Genomic DNA, 25,313 nt, shown 5'->3' on the forward strand with positions numbered 1-25,313 from the left:
TTTTGTGCTTTTTTTTTTTTTTTCTGTTGCTACCATTTGGCCTTGTTGCTTCAACCATATCTCTGATTTGCTTAAACTTTCTCTGCCCCAATGTAATATACAGTCAGATTCCACTCCACCGTCTGTCATTTGACACCATCCCTTAGAGTTCTGGGAATTCAGCCGCTAGCACTTTCTTCCCATTCCAGTATTCTGCCAGTAGTCATTCTCATGTGTTGATACCAACAATGAGGATGGAAGGGTGAAGGGGAAAGAGAGACAATTTCAAAAGGCCTCCCATGCTCTTTTGTTGAGCGCCAACATCCCACATTCAATGCTTTAGTCTCAGTGACATGACTGCTTTTAGCAAAATGAAGGTCGCCTTCTTGGCTCCTACTCAGATCCTGGCCTCTAAGTAGCAACTGCACATTTATTTTATTCCTTATCAATTTGGCAGCTATTGCATCATCACTTTCTGTGGTTTGTCCCCTAGTTTTCAGTACTATTAAAATATTTTTTTCAGACATTTCAGCTAATATATATGGCACATTAACAAACTCCCCTGATTTAAATACATACATGTTCATAAATAGGGTGCTATCTGCTCTTCCCAGCATTTTGCCAGTGGTGGTTTCCTTAATTTGTTTCAATATTTATTTATTTTTGAGAGAGACAGAGAGAGAGAGAGAGAGAGAGAAAGAGACAGAGAGAGAGAGAGAGAGAGCGAGAGGGAGGGAGGGAGAGGGAGGGAGGGAATGACCAGGGGAGGGGCAGAGACAGAGGGAGACACAGAATCCGAAGCAGGCTCCAGGCTCTAAGCTGTCAGCACAGACTCCAACGCAGGGCTTGAACCCACGGACTGCAAGATCATGACCTGAGCTGAAGCTGGATGCTTGACCAACTGAGCCATTCAGGTGCCCTAACCAGTGGTATTTTCTACCATGCCCTGTACTACCTGAGGCTGGGTATTTAATCACCAACTAAAGATATGATACAGATATAAGTCATATCTGTATCAAGAAATGCCCTCAAGAAAAAGACCGAAAAATTATTTTCAATACCATATTAAATCTTGGATGCTGTGTATGTATTTCTTTTTTCATTAAATCGTTCATTTCTGTGAGTTTTTTCTTCACTTTGAAAACTCTCATGAAATCCTCATTAATGAACTGATACATAGTAAGTTACTCATAATGGGCCTCTACACATACTTCTGTATGTTATTACAGACAGAATCTACCCCTTAAATCCAGTCTATCTTAATCCAACTCAAAGTTATTTGTATCTACTGAGAAATTTATGACTTCTTATTCTCTCTTTACAAAATGATTTTTCTTCTACATCTGTTGATGAGTACTCTGTCCTCCATTTTCCAAGCATGTTCTAAAACCTCATCTTTGCTATTATTTATGATTCACATGAAGTAACACTGTTTTCTTCTTTACAAAGACACTCATTACACAACTAAAAGTTCTAAGATCCCATAGATCCGACAAGCAGAACTTTCAATTTTTATTATTTGCAAAGGATTTATTACCGAAACAAGGTCATTATCTTTTTTTTAAAATTTTTTTAACATTTATTTATTTTTGACACAGACAGAAACAGAGCATGAATGGGGGAGGGGCAGAGAGAGAGGGAGACACAGAATCGGAAGCAGGCTCCAGGCTCTGAGCCATCAGTCCAGAGCCCGACGCGGGGCTCGAACTCACGGACTGCGAGATCGTGACCTGAGCTGAAGTAGGACGCTCAACCGACTGAGCCACCCAGGCGCCCCAAAACAAGGTCATTTTCAAAGAGGCCTTCCATTTTCTGGAAGTTTCAAACTATCAAAAACTATGTGCATATATACCAAATATTCAGAAGGTTGAAGTTTTCCCTTAATTGTATTGTACAAATGGACTCTACTTCATCCAGTTAAATTTTCCATAATAACAATGCAAATTAGATCAGTTACATTTCCTTATGGTCAAAATTGGGACACGTGTGTGTGTGTGTGTGTGTGTGTGTGTGTGTGTGAATATTTTAATATATATATATTTTTTTTTAAAAACCCACAGAAACACATCCAAAAGAACTAGATAAATACTTGCACTTTAAAAAGTTATCATTTTTGGAATGTTTGATAGTATGTCATCATGTGAAACTTGTGCTGTATGATAATTGTGCTAATTATGTCAGAAGAGCCTCTTAAGGGGCACTGACTGTATTCTGTTAATTTTCTGTACAGTGACTGCCATATGAAGTATTAAACTGGACACTTACATAAACTGTAATCCAGTCACTTTCAATATACCATGTGGTAGTCATCATTCCCAAAATGTGTAAACTTTGAAAATAGAAATTCTCCAAGCTCCCAGACATATCTAATTTGATTAGTGAGCTAGGCTATGTATGGCCATTTTACATCTTTAAACATCTTTGAACAGAGAATTTCATAAAAAATCATGAGCCTCATCTTGAGAAGCCTGAAAGTAGTGTTGACTCTTGAGCATATATGTAAATTTTAACTAGCTAGAACATACACTTTCATGCTTAATGGAAACAAAAACTAATGCTCTTTTTCACTGGTATTACAACGTGGAAGAAATCTTTTTGGAAGTGAGGTAAGAGTTCAAAATTTTGTTTTTTATATTTTTAATAATTACCTTCCTCAGAGTTCTGGAAAATGAGAAAACATTTTAATTCCATACTGATGTATGAGTACTCTCCTGACCCCAGACCACGTGATGGATTCCTATCCACCTTTGAGATTCGGTTCACGATATACAACTTCGGTGAAAGTTTTCTTGATCAACCTCTCCCTCCCCTTCCCATTTCAGCTTTCTTTCTGGGAAAGCTGGTCCCTCCTTATGTTTCCACATGTTACTTGCTTTCAAAAAGTAAATAAACAGAACACAAATTCAATTTGAATCAGAGAGCTCTAATAAAATATCAGATGAAATTCTGTATAAATTCTGTTAGTGCTAAAATCAAAGTATTTGATTTTAAACTTTAAAATGTGTTGAGTACATGGTAATTATTATACTTTCATAGTTACATGATTTTTTAAGGGGGAAAATCTCATGTAACCAAGAAAAAACAAGTCAACATTTCGATAAATACCTCCTTGAAACCAAGGTATTTTGTGTATGGTACAGACACACAGATGTGTGTGTTTGTACAGTGTGGGTATGTTTTTCTTGGGGGGGGGGGGGAGGAGACAGGGCCACATGATTGCCTTATAGGTTTTGAATGTGTGTGATGTATGTAAGTGTTTGTACGTGTGTATATATGTGTTTTAAATGTAAAAACTAGTGCGCAGTGGAAGGTTACTGAACTGAAAGTGAGGTATCACAGGTTTTAATCAATCATCTTGATCTGTATGGTGTTTTCTTAGGCAAATGACTCAACTTATCTGATCTTCCTTTAAATTACAGAAGTTAAAAAGCTTTTTTTCCATCTAACTGGTGTTAAAATAGAAACGAACAAATACTTTTTGAAATTACTCTTAACTGTGTTTAGTTACCTCACTAATTAAAGCAATTGTGACCTGAGATACAAAGCTGAGGTCAGCTTTGCTTACATTGCAACATTTATATTCCAATTATATCCATCTGTTTATCTAGCAATCAAATTAAATAACATCTAAGGATGTTATAATTCCTAGTTATAATACGAACCCCATAAACTGTTCTCAACAGTTCACACAGACCTGAAACAAAATATGATGAATGAGAAAGGGCACTGTCCTCAATTATTATAAATTCGCTACATTAACAGTTCTATCAAATAATCTACTTTCCTTATGTTTGCATGATCTTATTTACAAGCTTAAACGTATTTCTAGTTTTATATGTGTAACTTTAAATGCATCAGTCATAAAATAATATGTTTCCGTACCATAAAATTTAATGATTCCAGATTGTGCAGAAATGCATCTTTAAAAGATACTAAAAAATCAATTTCTATGTAGTTTACCTTGTCCTGAAATATGCCTATTTAACATGTGCTTCAAAATCTGAATTCTAAACCCAAAAAGGAAATTTGTCTTGAAAATTGTGCACCTTGTTCATTGTCAATTATGGCAAAGCAAATTATATGTTTAATGTGTATCAAACGATGGCCTTTTAAAATAGATGCCCTCAGATAGAAACCCCAATTATTTAGTATTTTTAAGCTACAAATGCTAGAAAACTCCACGAGTTATCTGTCACTGATGATACTCACCTTTGTACCTCCTGGACAGCCGACTGCACTAAACAGAATGAAATTCCTACAAAATTTTGTTTCTCTGCAAAAAGTAACACTAAACTAAAATATTTGAAAATCTTGCAGAGAAAAATGACTAAAATAATCTTAATGGGGTAACAAACAGATCCCAATCATTAAAAAATCTTTTGGCCATATGTATTTCTAAAACATGGTAGGGTTGCAAAGAAGTCCATCTCACCTCTCTCAATATAACTTTCAGGAAAATATACCTTCAAAACCGAGGATATCCCCCCAATTCTAAGATGTCAGAACCAGATTAGAGGAATGAGGTTTAAAGCCAAGGAGCAGACAAGCCTGTGGATGAAAACTGCATGACCCAGAGGATTGGAAATAAAATGTGGCTTAGCCACAGACGCCTAGAGCCTATTTTTCATTTTCAGCAAATTGAAAGTCCCTTTGAAACACAGTTCTGTGCAGTGAAATCACCTTAACACAGGTTAATAGAAATATTCTCTTAAGTGATAGATGAAATCTTCTCATAGTAACAAATTTACGATCATACAATGCAACATGCTCAAGCGGAAAACTCTGAGCCATTTATTTTAAAGTCAAATTTGATGTTTATTTAAAACGATAAAACCAAAAAAAGCTGTGTAAACCCTTGGGAGAAATAAATGTGGGTCACTAGAGGGCGCACACTCCCTTTCACAGCTTGTCTAGTCCTCAATTTGGCTTCTCTTTTATTTTCTTATCTACATAACGATAACATGGTGACAAATGGATTTTTCATGGGAGTTCGCTTACAGAAAAACATAAAATGTCAAAAGATATAGATAAAATGGTATAAAAAGAACATGTTAGTAAGACACTCTCAGATGCACAGTTAAAATGCCTTCAGCCATTTTAATCCACACACCAAAGTATCTTAAAGTCATAATACACAAATTCCCCTGAGAAAATGTCTTCAATTTGAGGAGACAGGCTTAATGCAAATAATAGAGTAGCATTTTCTGGACTTTGTAACCCAAAAGTTTTTGCCCAGTTCATTAATTTTACCTAATTTTGGAATCTTTATAAATAGTCACACACTCATGCTCTATAAATTTGCTTACAATTACACTCCTGCATATCTAGATGTTAATTTTACATTCAATCACATTCAAAGAAAAAGGGAAAAACAGCACCTTAAGCATCTTGTTCATGTCACATACTTTCATAAACACACAAAATTCATCTCCCACAATAAGAGTATAAATTATTATAATCTTAATTCCATAGATTGACCATGAAGAGAGAGATTTAGAAACCTCCTCTACTTTCAACACACAATGAAAAATGGAGTTAAAATTCAAAACCAGGTCTGTCTAAATCCAAAGATTTCCACTACACTACACTTATTTTTCTTTGCTCCAAATGAAAAGAAAAAAAATTAATTAAGGAGAAGTCAATATGAATTTTCTGTTCATTGCTATATAGTAAAGTCTGGTAGTTACTATTGTGCTACTTTAGATGATGCCAAAATTTGATTGGAGTCCCAAAATTTGATTGGGACATTCATTCTCAACATTGTCATTAACCTTAACTACGATCTGTTGCTGCCTAACTGATAACACCTATGGCATTATTAAATGGTTGCCATTCCCAGTTTATCTTTACTTTGGAATATTCCTTAATTGCCTAAAATCCCCAAATTTCCAAACTGTTGTGTATTCTGATATAAAACATAGACGATGGGGTGTCTGGGGGATGCTCAGCTGGTTAAGTGTCTGATTCTTGATTAGGGCTCGGGTCATGATCTCATGGTTCATGAGTTCAAGCCCCGCATCAGGCTCCACGCTGATAATGAGGAGCCTGTTTGGGATTCTCTCTCTCCCTCTCTCTTTGCTCCTCCCACCTCTGAAAAATAAATAAATACAAACTTTTTTTAAAAGCATAGATGACAAAGGTTGTTACGACAATGGTTAGCATTAGAAGTCTTACACTTGGACCCCCTTTATGCCTTGATACTAAAAAGACACCTATCATTGAAAAAAATTGTCTCTTCCCTGAAACTGATCTCTGCATATAAAGATAGCCAAATGCTCCAACAGGACCCTAGAGTCTATGAGACTTCAGAATGTAGAACAGTCATAATCTAGGATAAGAACACATTTTCCATACACAGACCTCATCTCAATAAATTCTTAAACAGTCTCAGGAAAGCTTTTAATTTCAGCTAAATAATTTGATGGAATCACCTTTAACTTCTCATTTCAAAAGATGGCATGACATAGAATTTAAGAACGCAGCATCCTGTGCTCGATGCCTGGGTTCAAATCCTGGCTAAACTGCTTCCTGTAAATTTTGCAAGCGTGAACAAGTCACCTGACCTTTCTGTGCCTCATTTGTCCCCTTGGCATATTTGTGTCAGCTACTATGATCACTGCCTTCCATGCCTCTTACTGGGTTTAAGCCAGCACCATGCTACTTTTCACATTACCTTTTGAGAAGACACATGTTTGTTGTAGTGTTTTGTTAAGCACTGGTAAATTAGGGGTGTCTGGGGGGCTCAGTCCATTGAGCATCCAGCTCATGATTTCGGCTCAGGTCATGATCCCAGGGTCTCAGGACCAAGCCCCGCATTGGGTACCACACTGAGCATGGAGCCTATTTAAGAATCTCTTTCTCCCTCTCTCTCTCTCCCCTGCTTGTGCTTTCTCTCTCTCTCTCTCTCTCTCTCTCTCTCTCAAATAAAATTAAATGAAATTAAAAATGAAAACAAACAAAAAAGACTGGCAAATTACAAACTATTATGGTAACCACAAGAATAAAAACTGCATCCGTATCTTGTAAATACTGCTGCAATAAACATAGGGGTACAGATATCTTTTCGAATTAGTGTTTTTGCTTTCTTTGGCAAGTATACCCAATAACATAATTATTGGATTATATAGTATTTCTATTTTTTTTTCTGTTTTATTTATTTGGGGGGGGGGGAGAGAGCACAAGTCGGGGAGGGGCAGAGAAAGAGAGGGACAGAGGATCCAAAGCAGGCTCTGCACTGACAGGGTGATAGCAGTTCTGTTTTTAAGTTTTTGAGGAACCTCCATACTGTTTTCCACTGTGGCTGTATCAGTTTACATTCCCACCATTAGTGCATGACCATCCCCTTTTCACCACATTCTTGCCAGCACTTGTTATGTCTTGTCTTTTGTATTTTATCCATTCTGACAGGTATTAGGCAATATCTCAGTGTGCTTTTGATTTGCGTTTCCCTGATGATTAGTGTCCACTGATAGACAAATGGATAAGGAACAGGTGGCATATATATACAATGGAATGTTACACAGCCATAGAAAAGGATGAGATCATGCCATCTGTGACCATATGGATGGTCCTAGAGGGTGTCAGGCTAAGTGCAATAAGTCAGACTGAGAAAAACAAATATTATATGATTTCACTCATATGTGGAATCTAAAAACAAGTGAATAAACAAACATAAGGAATATAGTCAGTAATATTATAATAGCATATCACAGTGACAGATAGTAGCTATACCTGTGGTGAGCACATTATAACTTATAGAGAAGTTGAATCACTATGCTGTATACCTGAAATGAATGCTGCACTGTATGTCAACTATACTCAAAAAAAAAAAAAAAAAAAAATATATATATATATATATATATATATATATATATATAAGCTGCAAAGGAAGCTATAACAAAGACAATAAAACAAACAAATAAAAATCATCAGCGGTAAAATAATCTCATCTATTGCACCCTTTATTGCAAGAAAAGGCAAACTATGGCCCACGGGACAAATTTGGCCCACCACTTGGTTCTGTAAATAAAGTTTTATTGGAACACAGCCATACTCATTTATTTGCATACTGTTTATGACTGCATCTTCACTAGAGAAGCAGAGTTGAGTACTTGGAAAAGAAACTGTATGGTGCTTAAGGCCTAAAATAGTTTCTGTCTGGCTCTTTAGCGAGCAAGCTCTCCCTGCTCTATAAAGTTGAGATGATGTCCCCCAACACTCAGGAGGGTCAAAATGGTATGGTTCGCAGCAGCTATATTGTTTTGCTCTGTCTCAAAAATGTTCATTGGCTCTCCATGACCAGATTAAAGTCTACATTCCTTAGTCTGGCATCGAGTACATTTTTTACAAGCCAACTCAACCTACCTTTTCAACCTCATCTCTTATTTCCCTCTTTCCAATCAATACCTCATACTTCTGCTTTAGGAAAAAGAAACACAACCCTGTGTAAACGCCAATTGTATACAGGTTTGTAGGACAGCTTGCATTTGAATTATCCTTTCCCACCTCACCTTGATGCCAACACGCCCCTGTCTTTCAAATGTCCACTCAGATGCTAATTTCTCTGAGCTGTCCATGTTCAACTCCCAGCAGGAAGTAAACTTTTCTTCCTTCAAACTTTTCTAACACCGTACTGGTACTTCCTCGTGACATAGCTTATACTAGATTGTAAACTTAGTGAGGGAAGGACTAAGTATAGTTCCCAGGTATAGCAACTGGAGTGCCTTACAAATCATAGCAATTGATGAGATATTAGTTGAAAGAATATGAAAATTAGCAAGAATGCTAACTTTGCTGTCACTATATTCCTGAAACACAGTGGACTCATACTGACTACAGGAGTGTTCAAAGCACCCCTCCACACATTGGATGGTGCCTTGGACCCTATGGGAGGTAATTTAAACTTTAAATACTCTCACTGTGAAAGCTCGCTGAGTTTAAAGGACTTCAACATGCTTTTATGTTGTGGGTCTTTAAAGTTTAAATAACTTCCAGTCAAGGTTCAGAAACTATCTAGTGCAATGCAGAAAGCCATTTAAATCTGACGTGTACTTACTGCCCCACTGCCGTTTCCTTGGCATCATGAGTTGTTTCAATCCAAGTACTTCTTTTAGTGAGCATTTCTATCAACTTTGGTTAAAACACAAAGTAAAACTCACTGCTCTACAAAGCCAAGGCCTTAGCACAGGCAGACATAATAAAACGCCAGTCAATGAGTGGCCTAAACAACAGCAATTTATTTTCTTAGAGTTCTGGAAGCCGGAAGTTCAAGATCAAACTGCTGGCATGGTCACTTTTCTGGGTTGTAGATAGTCATCTTGTCACAGCATCATCACAGAGCAGGGAAGAAGAGAGCAAGCTCTCTGCTGTCTCTTCTTAGAAGGGTGCTAATCTCATCATGAGGGCCCCACCCTCATGACCTCATCTAAACTTGATCACCTCCCAAACACCTCGTTTCCAAATTCTACCAAATTGGAGTTAGCCCTTCAGCACATGAAATGTTGGGGCGGGGGGACACAATTCAGTCCGTAGGAGCTAGGTATAATTTTATCTGTGTGCGATGGCGTGATTTATATTGATTTATAGAGATACAAGCTCCTGACCAGGGAAGACAGAAGAATAAGAATATTCTCAGAAGATGTCAGAACAAAAATATTCTCTATTCTAACACAAATGTAGTAATGGGAGGATAACTATTCTAAATTAGTAATTGGGAATTCAGCCTTCTCCTGGGAAAAAGATGTATTATTTTTACCTCAACAGTCAACAAGACAGGCACACATAATCAAATCTTCCCAGTGTGAAGGCAAACAGGAAAATTCATATAAATTCCATTTCAGAGACGAAGAAATAGATACTGAGTGAGGTTCAGTGACTTTCTTTAGTCACATAGTTTCTGAGTGGAAGATCCAAGGTCAGAACCAACCTGTGCAGTCATAGGCCCATTTACTCTCAGATCTGCTCACCACATTTCTTTTGCCCTCTCTGTATCTGAGGGACCTACATTTCCCCCCATTGCTTGTCCTCTGGCTTCCAGTTAGGTTTGTTCAATTGAAGGCACTGGCAGAATACATAAAGAGGGAAGAAAGATGTCAAGGTGTTTTGGCTTTGCATTCTACTGTTGGTGGTATTTCTACAGCAGCTACATCTCCGTTGTGGCTTTAGTTTCCTTTAGATGGCTCCTCCCTCCTTTGATCCAAACTCTTGCCTGGCTGTCCTGAGAGTGTTAGCCCCTGTTGGAAGGCTCCAGCTTTGGGGCTTTGGTAACCTCCTCTCCCTGCGTTGTTCCTCAAACTCCAGACACGCTAGTGTTTTGGGTTGCTTCCCTATCCCAGTTGCTTCCCAGTTTTCTACCACCTGCTTGGCCAATTCCCTGTATTAGGTTTCCTCTCTCCGAAACACCTAGAATTGTTTCTCTTTTCCTGATAGGACTCTGACAAAATATCCACTTAATATCACATAAATATTTAGTGAATACCCGTGATGTGCTAACTTCTGGGTTATAGCTGTAAGTCAGGAGTTGAAAAGAAAAGGTTCATGCCCTCAAGGAGTTCACTGGAGATACAGATATGCAAAACCAAAATCATCACAAATAGAATTCTGCAAGTGCTTTAATGGAAGTGTTAGTAAGGCTGAGAAATGTCTGGGAGAAAATCTACTTAAGCTCATTGGGGAAGCAAGGAATGCGAGAGGTGGAAAAGGCAAAGTAAAGAAAAGACAATCTTAGGTAGAGAGAGATAACAGTAGGTGCAAAGAAAGAGAAACTTGAAGCAACAGAGAGCATTTTGGAGATCAGAGAGTGGTTGATTAAAGCTGAGGAGAGGGCAGTGTCACTGGAAAAGCAGTTTGTGGCCAATTTGTGAACTATTTGTTAGTAGTCTGTGGCAAGAAAAAGTCACCAGAGTATAAATCAACCAAGGCACAAAGCATACTATTCCATCTGATTTCTTTTTAATTGCACAACTTTCTTGACAAAGGAAGCAACACATTGATTTACATTCTAGCCCAAGCTCCTTATCTCATGGTGCCCTGGTAATAAACAGCTTGCAGACTATTTTGAGGAGCAGTGGCATATAAAGAAATGGGCAGGGGAAAAGGGAGTGAAGCTGGAGAGGCAGGCAGCTAAAGATCAGAAAGGAAGTTTTGTGCTATGCATTTCAAGGACTATGGGCAGAGAGCAATGATCTAATTAGAGGTGCATTTTAAGATGGCCCTCGGGAGGCTGTGAAGCATATGAGGAAGAAGGGTGAATGTAGAGGCAGAGGGATCAGTTACAAATTTCATGCAGAAAATGATCAGAGACTAAATTAGGATGAAGCCTGTATATGAAGGACAGGCTAAATTAAAGAGAATCTAATGGGCACACTTGGAGGGTTTTATTGAGGGGGCAGGTTTTAGGACCACTGGAAATGGTTGCACAGGTTGTTCACGGCATAACGCCACAAGGCGCTGCTCTCAGAATCGATGATGTGAATGGTGCTCTCTAACGTTGTGCAGTGTATACTGTGGAACTTCATCTGAAACTTCTGTAAGAAGTCCAGGTGCAAATGTCCAATAAACATTTGGATCACATAGATAGGAACATCAAGAGGAGGGAGGTCAAGCTGGAGATATTAATTCAGAAATCATCCGCTATAGATGGCCAAAAGACAGAAGACTATAAATGAGACTGCCTTGGGAAAGAACACGTTGTGAGAAGGAAATGAAACCAAAATCTGAATCTTGTGGAGACTATTAAAGAGATAAGACGAGGAGACTGAGAAGCCACAGCAAGAAAGCAGAGAGGAAAAAAGAAACAGGAGGGAACAATGACCCAGAAGCCAAAGGAGTGGAAAATTTCAAGAAGGGACTAATCATCATCACTGTCAAGCACAGCACGAAGGTCAAGAAGACAAGAACTGAAGAGTGACCTTTGGAGTCAGCAATTAAGGAGCTCTCTGGTGACCTTGCTGAGGTCAGTTTCAGTGCTCGGTGTAGGAAAGGGTGAAGGAAAGAAACACAAGTAAGGAAAAAAGAGGTAGTTCAGATCCTCTGATTAAAAACCAACTTCTCCTGGCACGCAGCTATGCTTCTTCTTTCAGATGAATAAATAATAAATAGGACTACCATTTCCTTCACTCAGGGAACAAATAAAACAGCATGTCATGGCTCTGGGAATATGGCCTCGCCTTTCTCTCTGTTGGCATCCCTGTATGACTTGCATTCTGGAAGAGCACATTTTCATACACCTGCTGTAGTTAGATATCCAGAACTATATAGACTATTTTATAGGACCAGTTCCACTATAGTGCATTTCAGTTCTTAACATGTATTGGGCATGTACCATATAAAAGACCCCACACCAGGTAAGGAGTGAGGTATGGACCCTGGCCTAGTGAAGCTTTAGGTCGAGTGGATCAAACAGGTATATGAATAGATCATTTCAACATAAAGCAATAGGGGTGTCACAAGATGGATCAGGAGCATCACTTAGCCTAACTGGGAATTAATGGTTCCTATCAGTGAGACTGGTTTGGGAAAAAGAATCAAGAGTCAGGCTGCAGCTGCGATGATGCTCAAGGGCACTGATTTCCAAAAGGTGGGTCCTGAACCAGAAGCATCAGCATAACCTGGGGACCTGTTGGCAATTAAGTTTCTCAGGGCGCCAGGGTGGCTGAGTCAGTTAAGTGTCCAACTCTTGATTTCTGCTCAGGTGATGATCTCATGGTTTGTGAGGTCAAGCCCCGCGTGAGGCTGTGCACTGACAGTGTGGAGCCCACTTGGGACTCTCCCTCTTTCTCTCTCTGCCTTCTCCTACTCATTCTCTCTCTCCTTCTCTCTGTCTTTCTGTCTCTCTCTCTCTCAAAATAAATAAATAAATAAACTTAAAAAAAAGAAATTAAGTTTCTCAGGCACCACTCAAGACCTAAAGTCACGGAAACTCTGATAGGAAGCAGCAATCTGTCTTTTCATAAGCCCTCCAGATAATTCTGATTTATGCTAATATATAAGAAGCACTGTTTGGGGGCAATGGTTCTCAAACCTTAAGGCTTACCAGAATGTCCTGGGAGCTTGTAAAAGATTCCTAGGCCCACCTGCAGAGTGTGTGATTCAGCAAGTTTGGGGCAGCCCCCTCCAAATTCGCATTTCTAATATGGTCCCAAGTGATGCTGCTGTTTAATGCACTGCACAAACAATGTCACTGCTCTAGGTATTCTCTGGCCCTTTAGTTTGCCTCTAGAATTCACATTCCTATATTCTCCAAAACATATTTATTAAGTTATTCTTGACTTATATGACAAAATAATTTTAAGAATCTAAAGTAGGTGGTGATCTTTTGGAATATCTGAAGATGGAGTGTAAGGTTTCTATTCTTCACCAAAAATAGTTTCTAAACTGAAATCTGAGTCTATGACCAAGGTTATTTGACTCCAATACATAAAAAGAAGCAAGCCATTGCAACTCTAACACTGGAATAGAAATTAGGAAACTCAGCAGTAGTCCTTATTTTGCAACTGAAAGCAAGTTATTTAACCTTTCCGGATTTCAATTAACCTGTAACTGTAGACAACTCCAGAGTCTCATCTCCTTAGATAAAAGATGCAAAGTTTCATTTTTTTCTGGATCCTGCCTAGGGGCAAAAATGTTATCACTGAGACCAACACCCTGAGTATTTTAGGATCAAATTATCATATAGAAAATTAAAAAAAATAGCTTAGACATATTAATTATCTAGTTAGAGTCTTGAAATAAACTAAATTGTTTTAGTTTATCACTTCCAGATTATAATTTGGGAAGCAAAGTTCAAATGAATATCCAACACAAAAATATTTTAGGCAATGGCCTTATAAAACTGCAGAAGGGGTCTTATCTAACACTTATCTAACTTCCTTTCAATGCTGTGACATAAATTCATGTCAGGAAATGGACATAAAAAGAAAGAAAGCAAAACAAAACAAAAACAATTAAGCTGCAAAATAAAACTAACTAACTAACTAACTTACTAACTAACGCAGGCCTATAACTGACCCGGCAATTTATTCTGCCATTTATTTAGTAAGCATGCAAGGAACAGTCAGAGAAAGCAAACTGAAGACTCAAGTCTGCTCAGCCAGGAGAAGATAAAAAGACTGGGTGAATTTCGGTATTTACAAATGTCTCTATACTCCTCTTCAGGTCAAAGATACTCATTTACTAACACTATACTTGGGCAAATTATCTTTATTGAGATAGCATTTACCTAAAAAAAAGATTCAATTTGCAGTTGGTTTCACCTAGTTGATGCAAAAATGTAAATGAAAGCTGTTATGAACGTCTTTTAAAAGAACTGCTACATGATTAGAAACTAATCTCCTCAATAAATTCCAATTAACTAGATAATAGATCTAGTTTTAACATAGTCTGAGTTCCATACTCTGATAATTACCTATATGTAAAATAATATCACTGAACCGCAGGGATAATTTACTGTTAAAAATAATTACCCTGTGACCCAACATCATTAACATTTTTGTATATCTTAGTGTGAGGAGGACAATTTATGCAGTAAATACAACAACAGTAGAAACTGTGTAATTATTAAGGAATCAACTAAACACATCTTAGATATTAAAAACAAAACAAAACAAAAAAAAACAAGTGTGGTACAAAGCCGAGTCTTAAATCCTTTAACAGTTGGGAGTAAATGACAATGTCCTAATGGGCAAAAATAGAATTATTAAAGTTTATTAGAATGTTCATTTGTTTATTAACAACCATTCCATGAAGAACCAGGCGAAATTCTTAAGTGCCAAGGAATATAAAATGTTAATCATCACAATGAGTTGAACTGTATTTATTCACTCTTTCAACAAATATTCGTTGACTATTGCATGCATGGTACTATATATATGGGATCTAAGTAAAATATAAAGGAGGATAATAATAGGACCCCTTTGTTGTAAGTGGTGTTGAGAAAAATTGATGTGGGTAACAGTAAGACATCTACCAAAAGAAGGTAATGTAATTTACTGGCTGAAGTGGAAAGATGCTGGGGAAGCTAGAAATAAGAGTGGTGGGAGATAATATTGAATATCGTAAGAAATGAGTTATGTTTTATTTTGGGGGTAACTGGAGTTACCACGATCTCAAGTCTGGAAGGTCAGCATAAAAGCCACACTTTAGATACATTAATTTGATGTGGATTAATCAGAAAGGGGGCAAGCAACACAGCATGGACATATATGGCTTAGGTTATGGAGCTGGCAGTTAGAATGATTGGAAAATAACTGAAATGCTCACTAGCCCAATAGTATAATGCAATAATAATAAATAAGGGACAAGACAGGAGAGCTGAGATTGACAGAAATGGAGAAGTCGGGTGGTAAATTTTGTTTTCAAGAGGAAGATGAGAAGGTAATCTGTTGTTATATTCTTTAAGTTTGAGATGATGTTTATTATGGGATTTTTTTTTTTTTTACCAATAGCACATGATCACCGTTTCCACCCCCACCCTGACTGCCGCCTTCATCACCATCACCACCTCTCCCACCACTGTCTCCACCACCATCTCTCCCACCTCCATCACCTCCACCACATCCACCCCTAACCCTTCCATGTCCACCATATCCAAATGACAAGAACAACAGCTACTGCATTCGCTGAATTCTTACTACCTTACAGGCACTATATCAAATGTTTCCACTTCATCCTCAGTATTTTATAAAGTGATGAGAGTGAATTTGAGGCACAGGTATTAGGTAATTTGCCTGGAATCATAAGCTTATAGTTAAGAGACGCAGGTTTCAACCATGAGTAATTCTGGTTCCAAAGTCCATGTTTTTCCCAGTATTGGCCACTCCTTTGGACATACAGGCAAGAAATTTTAAGAAGTAAAATATTTGCACAATGTAAAAGTTGGTGTAGTTAAATAAACAGAGGCAACAATGGTTTGCATTTGATTAAAAAATACTGACACACTGACTAGATGCACAAGTAAAGTACATAGTTTTAAAGATATAAACATGAGAGGGCCTGGGTGCCTCCGTCGGTTAAGTGTCCGACTTCGGCTAAGGTCATGATCTCACAGCTCTGTGAGTTTGAGCCCCACATCAGGCTCTGTGCTGACGGCTCAGAGCTTGGAGCCTATTTCGGATTTCTGGGTGTGTGTGTCTCTCTCCCTCTCCCCCACTCATGTTGCATTGCCCTGTCTCTCAAAAATAAATAAACATTAAAAAAAAATAAAATAAAGATATAAACATGAAATTTAGGGGAGAGAGTCAGATATGGAGCTGTAAGTAAGATCTCAGGGTCATTCACTTAGTGCCAGACTTGAATCAACATAAAGAAGTAATTCAAATGAAATCAAAAAAGCAAAACACATGCATTTATGAGATGCTACAATAGTAATTAGGCAAAGGTACAAAACAAGCCAGTGGTAGGTGCAGAACTAGTTGTGTGTCAGAGAAAATGAAAAAGGAGGTCATTTTTAAAAGATGAGCATTCAAAAGATTGTCAAGACTACCGTCTTGACAGTTAAGTGCTAGTGGTTCTCACATGGGACGAGAGACAGGCATGAGCTATCATGAAGTTTTCAGTCATGTTTGTATGATGCAACTAGAACCATTACACTCTCTTAAGCAGCTGTCATCCTGTAGACAATTATCAGTTATTGTTTTTTTTTTGTTTTTTTAAAGTTTTTTAAATGTTTATTTTTTGAGAGAGAGAGAGTGTGTGTGAGTGGGGGAGGGGCAGAGAGACAGAGGGAGACACAGAATCCGAAGCAGGTTCCAGGCTCTGAGCTGTCAGCACAGAGCCCGACAGAAGGCTTGAACCCACAAGCTGTGAGATCATGACCTGAGCCAAAGTCAGACGCCTAACTGACTGAGCCACACAGGCACCCCAATCACTTATTGAATTTAACCGTCCTAAATGTTTACGTGTTTCTGCTCTTTGTTCAGTACAAATTTATTGATCTAGAATCTTATATAAAGCATCCATCTTATTGTACTGTCCATATCTGCACATATTTGACAGTGAAAGTTGGTCTTACATATAATTATGATATCACAAAACATATAACCTGGGATGGATTTAGGGAAACCAAGACGTAAGATCACGTTAATCATTTATCTACTGAAGAAACATATTCCTACCCAGTCTAGCTTCTGTAGTACGCTACCTCAGTTGAGATCCTGGCTCAGATATTCTATAGCAGTGTATAATAGTAATATTAGCCATACTTATCTTGTAGGGTAACCGCGAAGAATAAACATGCTATGCAGATAAAGCATTTAATCTAGCACTGAGCACACAATAAAATCATCGGTAAGTGTTAGCTTTTATTTAAGTAATATATTCTTTAGGGTCCCAATTGGTCATCTTATTTCAGGCACTTATAAAAACTGCTGAGAGGATAAGATGCGAACAGAATTTAGGAGACAAAATATTTCACCACTAGCCACACTTTCCTGAAAACAAAAAGCAATCAGAACTTATTTTCTTTAACCAAATAACATTCACCAAACAGAAGCCAAGAATATACTTGGCAGGAGCCAAGAGAGAGACGGACATGAATCAACTTGTTCTGCTGATTTCTGTATTAGTAGAATGTTGAACACATTAGGAGGGTAAGACAACTAGGTTTCCACACTGCTCTGCTTAGAAAATTGGTGAAGAGCTGTTGAGTTGTCGCAAAGGATCCGTAAATCCATGCCTCCACTAAGCACTGTCTGGAGACACATGTTTCACATGACGTGAAATTAATACCCATGCTATTAGGTTCATAAAATGCAGGTTCATTAAAAGCTTTACAGATTTGTTTCTGCCATTATGTTTTTTTTTCCATCAATGTTAAATTTTCAGCTACTATTAGGAGTAGATCCTTGAAAGCTGTTGCCCCAAATAGAATGCTAATGCTTAAAGATTCAAAGAACCATTTAACTGGAATGAGGGTCAGCAAACTTCTTCTGTGAGAGGCCAGATAGTAAATATTTTACGCTTTGTGGGCCATATAGTCTCTGTGGTAATCACCCAACCCTGCCTTTGTAATGTTAAAGCAACCACAGATGATGTATATATAAATGACTGTGGCTGTGTTTCAATAAAACCTTATTTATGGACACTGTCACCTGAATTTCACAGTATTGTCACATGTCACAAAATATCCTTCTTTTGATCATTTTCAACCATTTCAAAATATAAAAAGAATTCTTAGCTCATGAGCCATACAAAAACTGGAAGTAAGGTGGACCTAGTCAACTGGCTTTAGTTTGCTGACCATTGGATGAGAGGATTCACCCAGCCACGCAGATACAACCAGGGAGAAAAGCCTAGCAGTTCACTGAGGGAATTATGACAGCAGGTTACAAATCACGGATTAAAAGAGAAGTATTGAAAGTCCCAAATAATGTACTTGAGTAACTTCTCTAGGTGTTTTTTTTTTTCCTTTGTCTAGAACATCTGACATGCTATTTTTAGGTATGTGTTCTTCTTCTCATACTTCTATACCCTTGTATACATAAATTCTAATGTCAAGTGTTCCACGCATTCCTAAACATATGCTGCTAAGAAACATAAGGCAGATTTTAATGTTCTTTCTTAATCTTAGAATGATAATAATTGGAAAGAAAAAGAAACTGTACCCTTTTATGACTTTCATGGTAGTTCTGCATTTATGAAATTTTATTCTCATCATTTTAATATACCCAAGGATGTACATAATACCTAACTTATCTACAACGTCTAGTTGCAAATATCCACCAAAAGACAAGTTAAAAATTCTAACACCTTCAAGATAAGACTTTATAAATATCAAAGAACAGGAAATCTATTCTGTAATTACTCCTGATTTAGGATGTGCAGATTGAGACATTATGTTCTCATAAACTAGCAGAATGGATCTTGTCTATTATAGGTGTACTTCTTCTTCATGAAAATGTACTTTCCATTACTGGAAGAAAAGACACGTAATGCAAAAGTAGGCACTGAACAAACAGACTCTTCATAAGGGGGGAAAACCTCAGGATAAAATGAGTCTGTGGCAGTTCATCACCCGTGGTTTCTTCTTTTAATCCAGGAAAACAATATTTCCATTAAGCATTAAGCTTTTGTTAGGATGCCGATTCCTGGGGCAAATTTTAAAATTCACTTCACAATTTTTCTAACTTAACTGACATTACAGGCACCTGAGGCTTCTAGAAATATTGTTTAAATAAACGCACTACCATCCAACAGCTATAAATGAGTTTTCCTGCCTAACAATTACTTTTTGCTTCAGGATAAAGCCATGAGTAAGAGCCTCTCACCTTTTCCTAATTTCGGAATCCACAATAATCTGCCTCTTCTTTTGGGGAGGTGGTGGTGGCAGTTCCTCTTGGGCATGCTTTACCAGAATTTGCTCCCTCGTGGTCACCATAGTTACCGTTTCCATTACAGTTGTCTGTGTTAGTGATGGCTGAGTGGTGGGGACAGCCTGTGAAATCTAGGAGAAGTATTGAAACAGAGGTCACACATTGCTTGAAAGACTTCAGTAAAGACTGCACGGAGCGGCAAAGGAAAATAATGAGAAACTGTCCCTGCCTGTTGGTAAATTGACCTTCAGATCAAAATAGCACCATATTGAACCCAAATCAAATTGTTTTATGTGACTTAACTTATGTTGAGTTAAATCACAAAGGGAAGTAATCTCAAAACCAGAAGTAAACTTAGCGTCTCTTCAATTGATTGGTCAAGCTATGGGAAATAAAGGGGGGGGCGGGCAAAGGAGAAAAATGTAGGGTTTCACTCCGACAGTTAATTAAACGTACTGTTTAAAGTACTTACCACATTAATATAAATTTTATAAGGTAGACCAGCACCAACTTCATTGCCTTAGCATACCACAGATGCTTATTAGTATGGTGAATGCATATTTAGTTATCATATATACTAATTAGCTATCATCCACACCTTTTTAGACAAAATTATTTGAACTTGACAATAAATGACTTTTTAATCAAATAAGTGAAATACCCTTTAAGACTACAAAAAAAAAGGTTAACATAAAGTACCTACTAGTCCAAAAGCATATTTAAGCTAAAAAGCATACTACCCTTGTTTAATTAGTAACTTAAAATATTTGAGTTTCCACCGTTAGCATTAAAGATACTTCTTGGTTTAGAAGCACACTAACTTTGTGTTTAGACTTTTAAAAAACCATCTATTAAGTGGAGATCACCACTGTTTGGAATAATATGGTTTGTGATCCAACTGATGAGAAGCCATCACCTCAGTAAATGGGCAATACCAGATGAGCTGTGCAATGGGGAGACACTCACCACCAACTCCCTCTCACACAGTCCTCCTGTGATTAGAACTGAATAGTTACCTGTTGAGATGTCAATCATTATTACTCTTCTAGTAATCTAAATCATTTGGAAGATCAATGTACAGGGAGACCAAAAGAGGCCTTCATTAGACCCATTTATAGGTACTTGACGTGCACAGAGCTAGGGATCTGACTGAGCTCAAATCAGTTTGACTAATTTTCCTGACCATGCCAAGAGGTATGGAAAGGGTCTGGGATAACCTCCCTACCTCACACATGACTGATACCTTCAATGGGAGGAAATCAGGGAAGCCTCAGGATCTTCTTATTGCAGGTTCCAAAGAGGCAATTGTCAGTGATGTAATGAAATCTTTTGTCACAATGTCTTGTGTAAAAATTGGTTTTGACAAATACATTTTAGAAATGCTGCCCTTCCATATGTCAAGGACTTAGAGACTTCCATTTCGGTAGGCTAGTTTTTTTTGTTTTGTTTTTTTTGCTTGTTTGTTTGTTTTTTTAAAGGACATTAAGAAATACTGAGTTTACGCATGTGTCAAGCACTGGTTTTATCTTAAGATCTCCATGAATTCATGATTTAGAATCCATCATTGAGCCTCAAACAATACTTATACAGTCCGTTGACACGTTACACCAAAATGGAGGCAGAAAGTAACACAGCTGTCAAGAAATGCTTAAAATATAACCTCAAACCTACCTGCACTCAACACAAAATGATCATTACATAATCAAATTAAGTTTACCTTTAATAAATAAAAAATGTAGTTTTTGAGGAGGATTCCAAGAGTATTTCATTATTTCAGAATAGTATTTTTTAACCACGAGCAAATTTTTTTGTATACAATGATGGCTTGAAGGGAATACTGTTCGGGGGAAATTTTAATTTTATGTTAGGTACCAGAATGCAGAAATTCTGAAAATGCAAACCTACTGTTTACAGTTGTATCTAATGTTGTGAAACATTTGTGCTACTGAATATCTGGCTATGGAGTTAATTTCTATAAAGTTATAATATCTTCTCATTGATACTTATTAAACTGGATAGATGTACCCATGGAGGGGAGGTTAAAGAGAAATGGCAACAACACATACTATGAAAAGGCATTTAGGAATATGGCAAACCTGCTAAGAAAGAAAAAATAATCTATTTAATGAATTAATAGTGAGACACAAACCTGCAATTGTTCTACACTATAATCATTACTATAATTGGAAATATTCCTCCATTTCCTTCAGGATGAAAACAACAACAACAACAACAATGGTGCACTGACCCTGTAGCCATAGGATATTATTTGTTATATATGACAAATTAATAATAACTTTCAAAACCTAGCCATATAATCAAATAAAAACCACAAGGTCAACTACTACGTTTCCCCCATGACTTTTAGTTTATTGACTGTAAACACTTAATTATGTGTTAGAATCATTAGAAACACAGAGAGGAAGGGATTATGGAGGTCATTTAGTATAACCTTACACTTACTATAGGATTTACTATTCCCAGAAGGAGACAACTCCTTCCTGAATATGGTAGCAAATTTTTCCATTAGCAAAGTTTTACACCTAATGGAAGCCTGTCTTATTATGACTTGGTTCATTTAAAGCTTGTTTTGAACCCTGAACCGACATAGAGGAAGCTGAGTATTGCTCCTATCTGACAGTCTTAAAGATGTGAAGACTGATAATCATGACTCTGATAAATCTTATTTCCAAGTTTTAAAATACCAGGTATGGGCTAGAGTTAGATTTAATCCGATTGGTGCTCCTAAACTTAGGTTTCTTAGCTTTGGACCTCCTATGTAATTAAGGCAAACTAAAATTATATGAGTTGCTCAGCAGCTGAATCACGTTTTAATTAAATTCCAACATATAGTCTAAATGTATCACTACGGAACATTCAGAAATGCATAAAATGGAATCTCGATTTTTAGTGATCTTACAGCATAGTAGTGAAGGTGACAAACACACAAACAATTGTGAGACAAGTGTGTGCCACATGAAAAATACAAGTATGCAAACTAATTACATGCACTAAACATCCAGTAATCAAGGTAGTTTCTTCTTAAGTGTTCATAAGCAAATTTCCCTCAGCCAATAGCCTCATATTTAAATGTATTTGATGCTATAGGCTGCATGTAACACTTGTCCCTGTTCATAGGATCAGCGTAATGGTAAAACAGAAAAAAACTTAATGTCTGGAGGCACTAGCTTCAAGAAATTACAGGACAGGCATGTGATGGAGTTATTGTACATGTGCCAAACATTTTCAATGTCATTGGAAACTGTTTACATTATAGTACCGAGTGAAGAATGCAAAATATAACTATCAGTGATTATGTTTTGGCAGAGAAAGCACAGGTAATTTCAACCGTAGACTATATATTTCTATATTCTTTTTTCCAACTTTCTACAATAAAACATTTTCTGCTAAATGTTGCTTCTGCAGGCAGAGAAAAATTTCAGAACTTTTCTGTTCAAATTGTTGTTTTAAGTCTATCATTCCCATGTATCTTTAGAACTATGGAATTATGTCATCCAAATACATTAAAACAACTAAACATCAGGACAAATAAAAATCTAATAAGAATGACTTAAGGTCTCCATTAAAATGCTGAGTAGAGCAGGGTCAAAATTAGAATATAACATAGTTTGCATTATATTCAACAAACATTGAGTGTACCTAACTAAATTCTTATTCAGTCACCTTTCCTCATTTTTTTGCTCAATTAACATACAGTGTTACATTAGTTTCAGGTGTACGGTATAATGAATCAACAATTCTGTACATTCCTCAGTATTCATCAATTTAAGTATACTCTTAATCCTCTTTACTTATTTCACCCATCCCCCACACACTTCCATTTTGATTATTAGTATATTGAAAATGACTTCCAAATGTCGTCATGCAAATAAAATGTATTCGTTTTTAAATAGTATTTCCTTGATCTGTCAGTTAATCAGCTAGTAAAAATGGCAAAGAGTTCGTTTAGACTTCTTACAGCGATTAAAAGTGGGGGTCTTTGAGCCAGGTCTCACAATTCTCAAACACCAGGTCCACAGTTGACATATGATAGCATTTAGTGTAGGCTCATTTGTGTCTCAGACTCTTGCCTTCTTTTCTTCATATAAATAATAGGAATGGCAACAGATGTCTCACAAGGCTGCTGCAAACAACACCACCCTCATGCCAGGCAACTTATGGCGTCACCCAGGTCCTTTCACTCAAAGAACCCCAGGCTTCGTTTCATGCTCTGCTGCCACACTATTGACATTCTCGATAATATTTGAATAAGAAGCCCTGCATTTTCATTTTCCACTGGGCCCCCAAAATTATGTAGCCAAGTCTTAGTTTCAAGAATTAAGTTATGTAATGTCTGAACACAGAAAGTTTTCTCGATACCTATTAGTAATAACCGCTATCTTTTCTAAATGTTCATAGAAAATTAAAAAAAAATTCTCTACTGAAACTTCTCACTCATAAGGTGACATGTGTTAATTTCCAAAAGTTACATTTTCCTCCTGTGAGAAAAACTGGAAGAGCATTTGCCCAGCCTCTTGATAGTCTTAGGGCATACATCTTGCAGTTAGGTTGTACAGTTTTGGTAGTTCTGGAGGAATCAAACTACTCTCAAACAATAAAATTCTTGCCAACTTCTCTTCCATTTGTCTAAAATGCACATTTGGATGGGAAATGTATGTATATTCAAGCATATTTAAAGAATATAAAAGGGGATACAATGAAAGGAAACATTTCAACCACTTTTTTCTGGTTTCTTAGGGGCAACTAGTTGTACTTACCACCTGCTCTCACATTTTAAATTAACTCTGTTGGTGCTGGGGTTTTTTTGGCTGTATTCTTAATTGCATCTTTGATTCTTCCATGTAATTATTTAAATATTCTTGCCTTTATAAGTTCTTTGGGGTTGCAGAGTTCTACTTCTTGCATTAGGAAATATTCTACTATTTGAACAGTTAAAGAAACTTACTAAAAAAATTCAAGTTACGAAGAATCAGTTATCTACTTTAGCATGTCATCTTCATTATTATTAAAATACTAATGCGTATAACACCTACCAATTACAAAGGTCTTTGCATGTCCCACGCACTATGCTAAGTGCTTTGCATTCATTATCATATTGAAAATACTTAGAAAAGTACGTGCAATGAAGGCTTATTAAATGGTGGCTGTCATTACTTCATGGCTCTAAGACTAAATAATAATATTATTGCCATTTTACAGATAAGAGGTAAAAGTTCGAGGCAGACACAGCTTGTAAGTGGCAGAACAGAAATGTAAATCCAAGTGTCAATGTTCACTTGCTGCTATACCTGCTCACATTTCTGAATGGTGATTTTCCTTTAAGTGTGTGTTTATATATACACACGTGCATATATAAAGTCAGAAGAAGACTGAAAATGCACACAATGGCATATGACAATCTTTTAATGCCTTTCAGCTCCTGATAAACTCGAATTAAATTTGGGGAAAATCAAACAACTTCAATACCTGGAATTTTAAAAATTATAATCAGGTTGACAACTGTGGAACAGAGTTTTTTGCTGTGTAATTTTTACATACATTACTTTACAGTGATCAAATGACTTTTAATAGGTATGGAAGAACTGCAGTTCTACAGTTTAAAATATACTGCATAAACATAGCAATAGCTTTAGCACATAATTACGAGCCAGGCTTAAAACCATCTCCACAGGCATAGGAGCACAAGGCTCAAATATCTGATGGTGTGAGGATTTACAATTCTAAGCAACAGAAAGAATTTTACATGTTGAACTTTGTGAGAAACCTGGGGTAAAAAATATCAGGTGCTCATAAAGGAGGCTGAGTGACTAATCAAAAGGTTATAGAATCCTCTCTCCCATGAACAAGTACAGAGGAATTACCATGGCTAAGGGGAGTATAAAAGGAGTACCAAAGTTCTTGAGAGTGGTATGATAACTAAATTTTATTTATTTATTTATTTATTTATTTATTTATTTATTTATTTATTTTTAACTTTTATTTATTTTTGAGAGACAGACTGACAGA

The 25,313-nt window shown here is 37.0% G+C and overlaps 1 protein-coding gene across 11 annotated transcripts in view; it reads right to left on the bottom strand.

Annotated features, from left to right (window-relative positions):
- The window catches only part of DMD (dystrophin), a 2,379,610-nt gene that overhangs the window by 1,363,721 nt on the left and 990,576 nt on the right, over window positions 1-25,313 (bottom strand). For all 11 annotated transcript variants that reach the window (XM_045050793.1, XM_045050788.1, XM_045050791.1 and 8 more), the window contains one exon: window positions 19,242-19,417. In XM_045050793.1, coding sequence (XP_044906728.1) covers window positions 19,242-19,417 — 176 coding nt within the window. The remainder of the gene's footprint in view (window positions 1-19,241; window positions 19,418-25,313) is intronic.

This window comes from Felis catus, chromosome X (assembly GCF_018350175.1).
Source record: "Felis catus isolate Fca126 chromosome X, F.catus_Fca126_mat1.0, whole genome shotgun sequence".
Lineage (NCBI taxonomy): Eukaryota > Metazoa > Chordata > Mammalia > Carnivora > Felidae > Felis > Felis catus.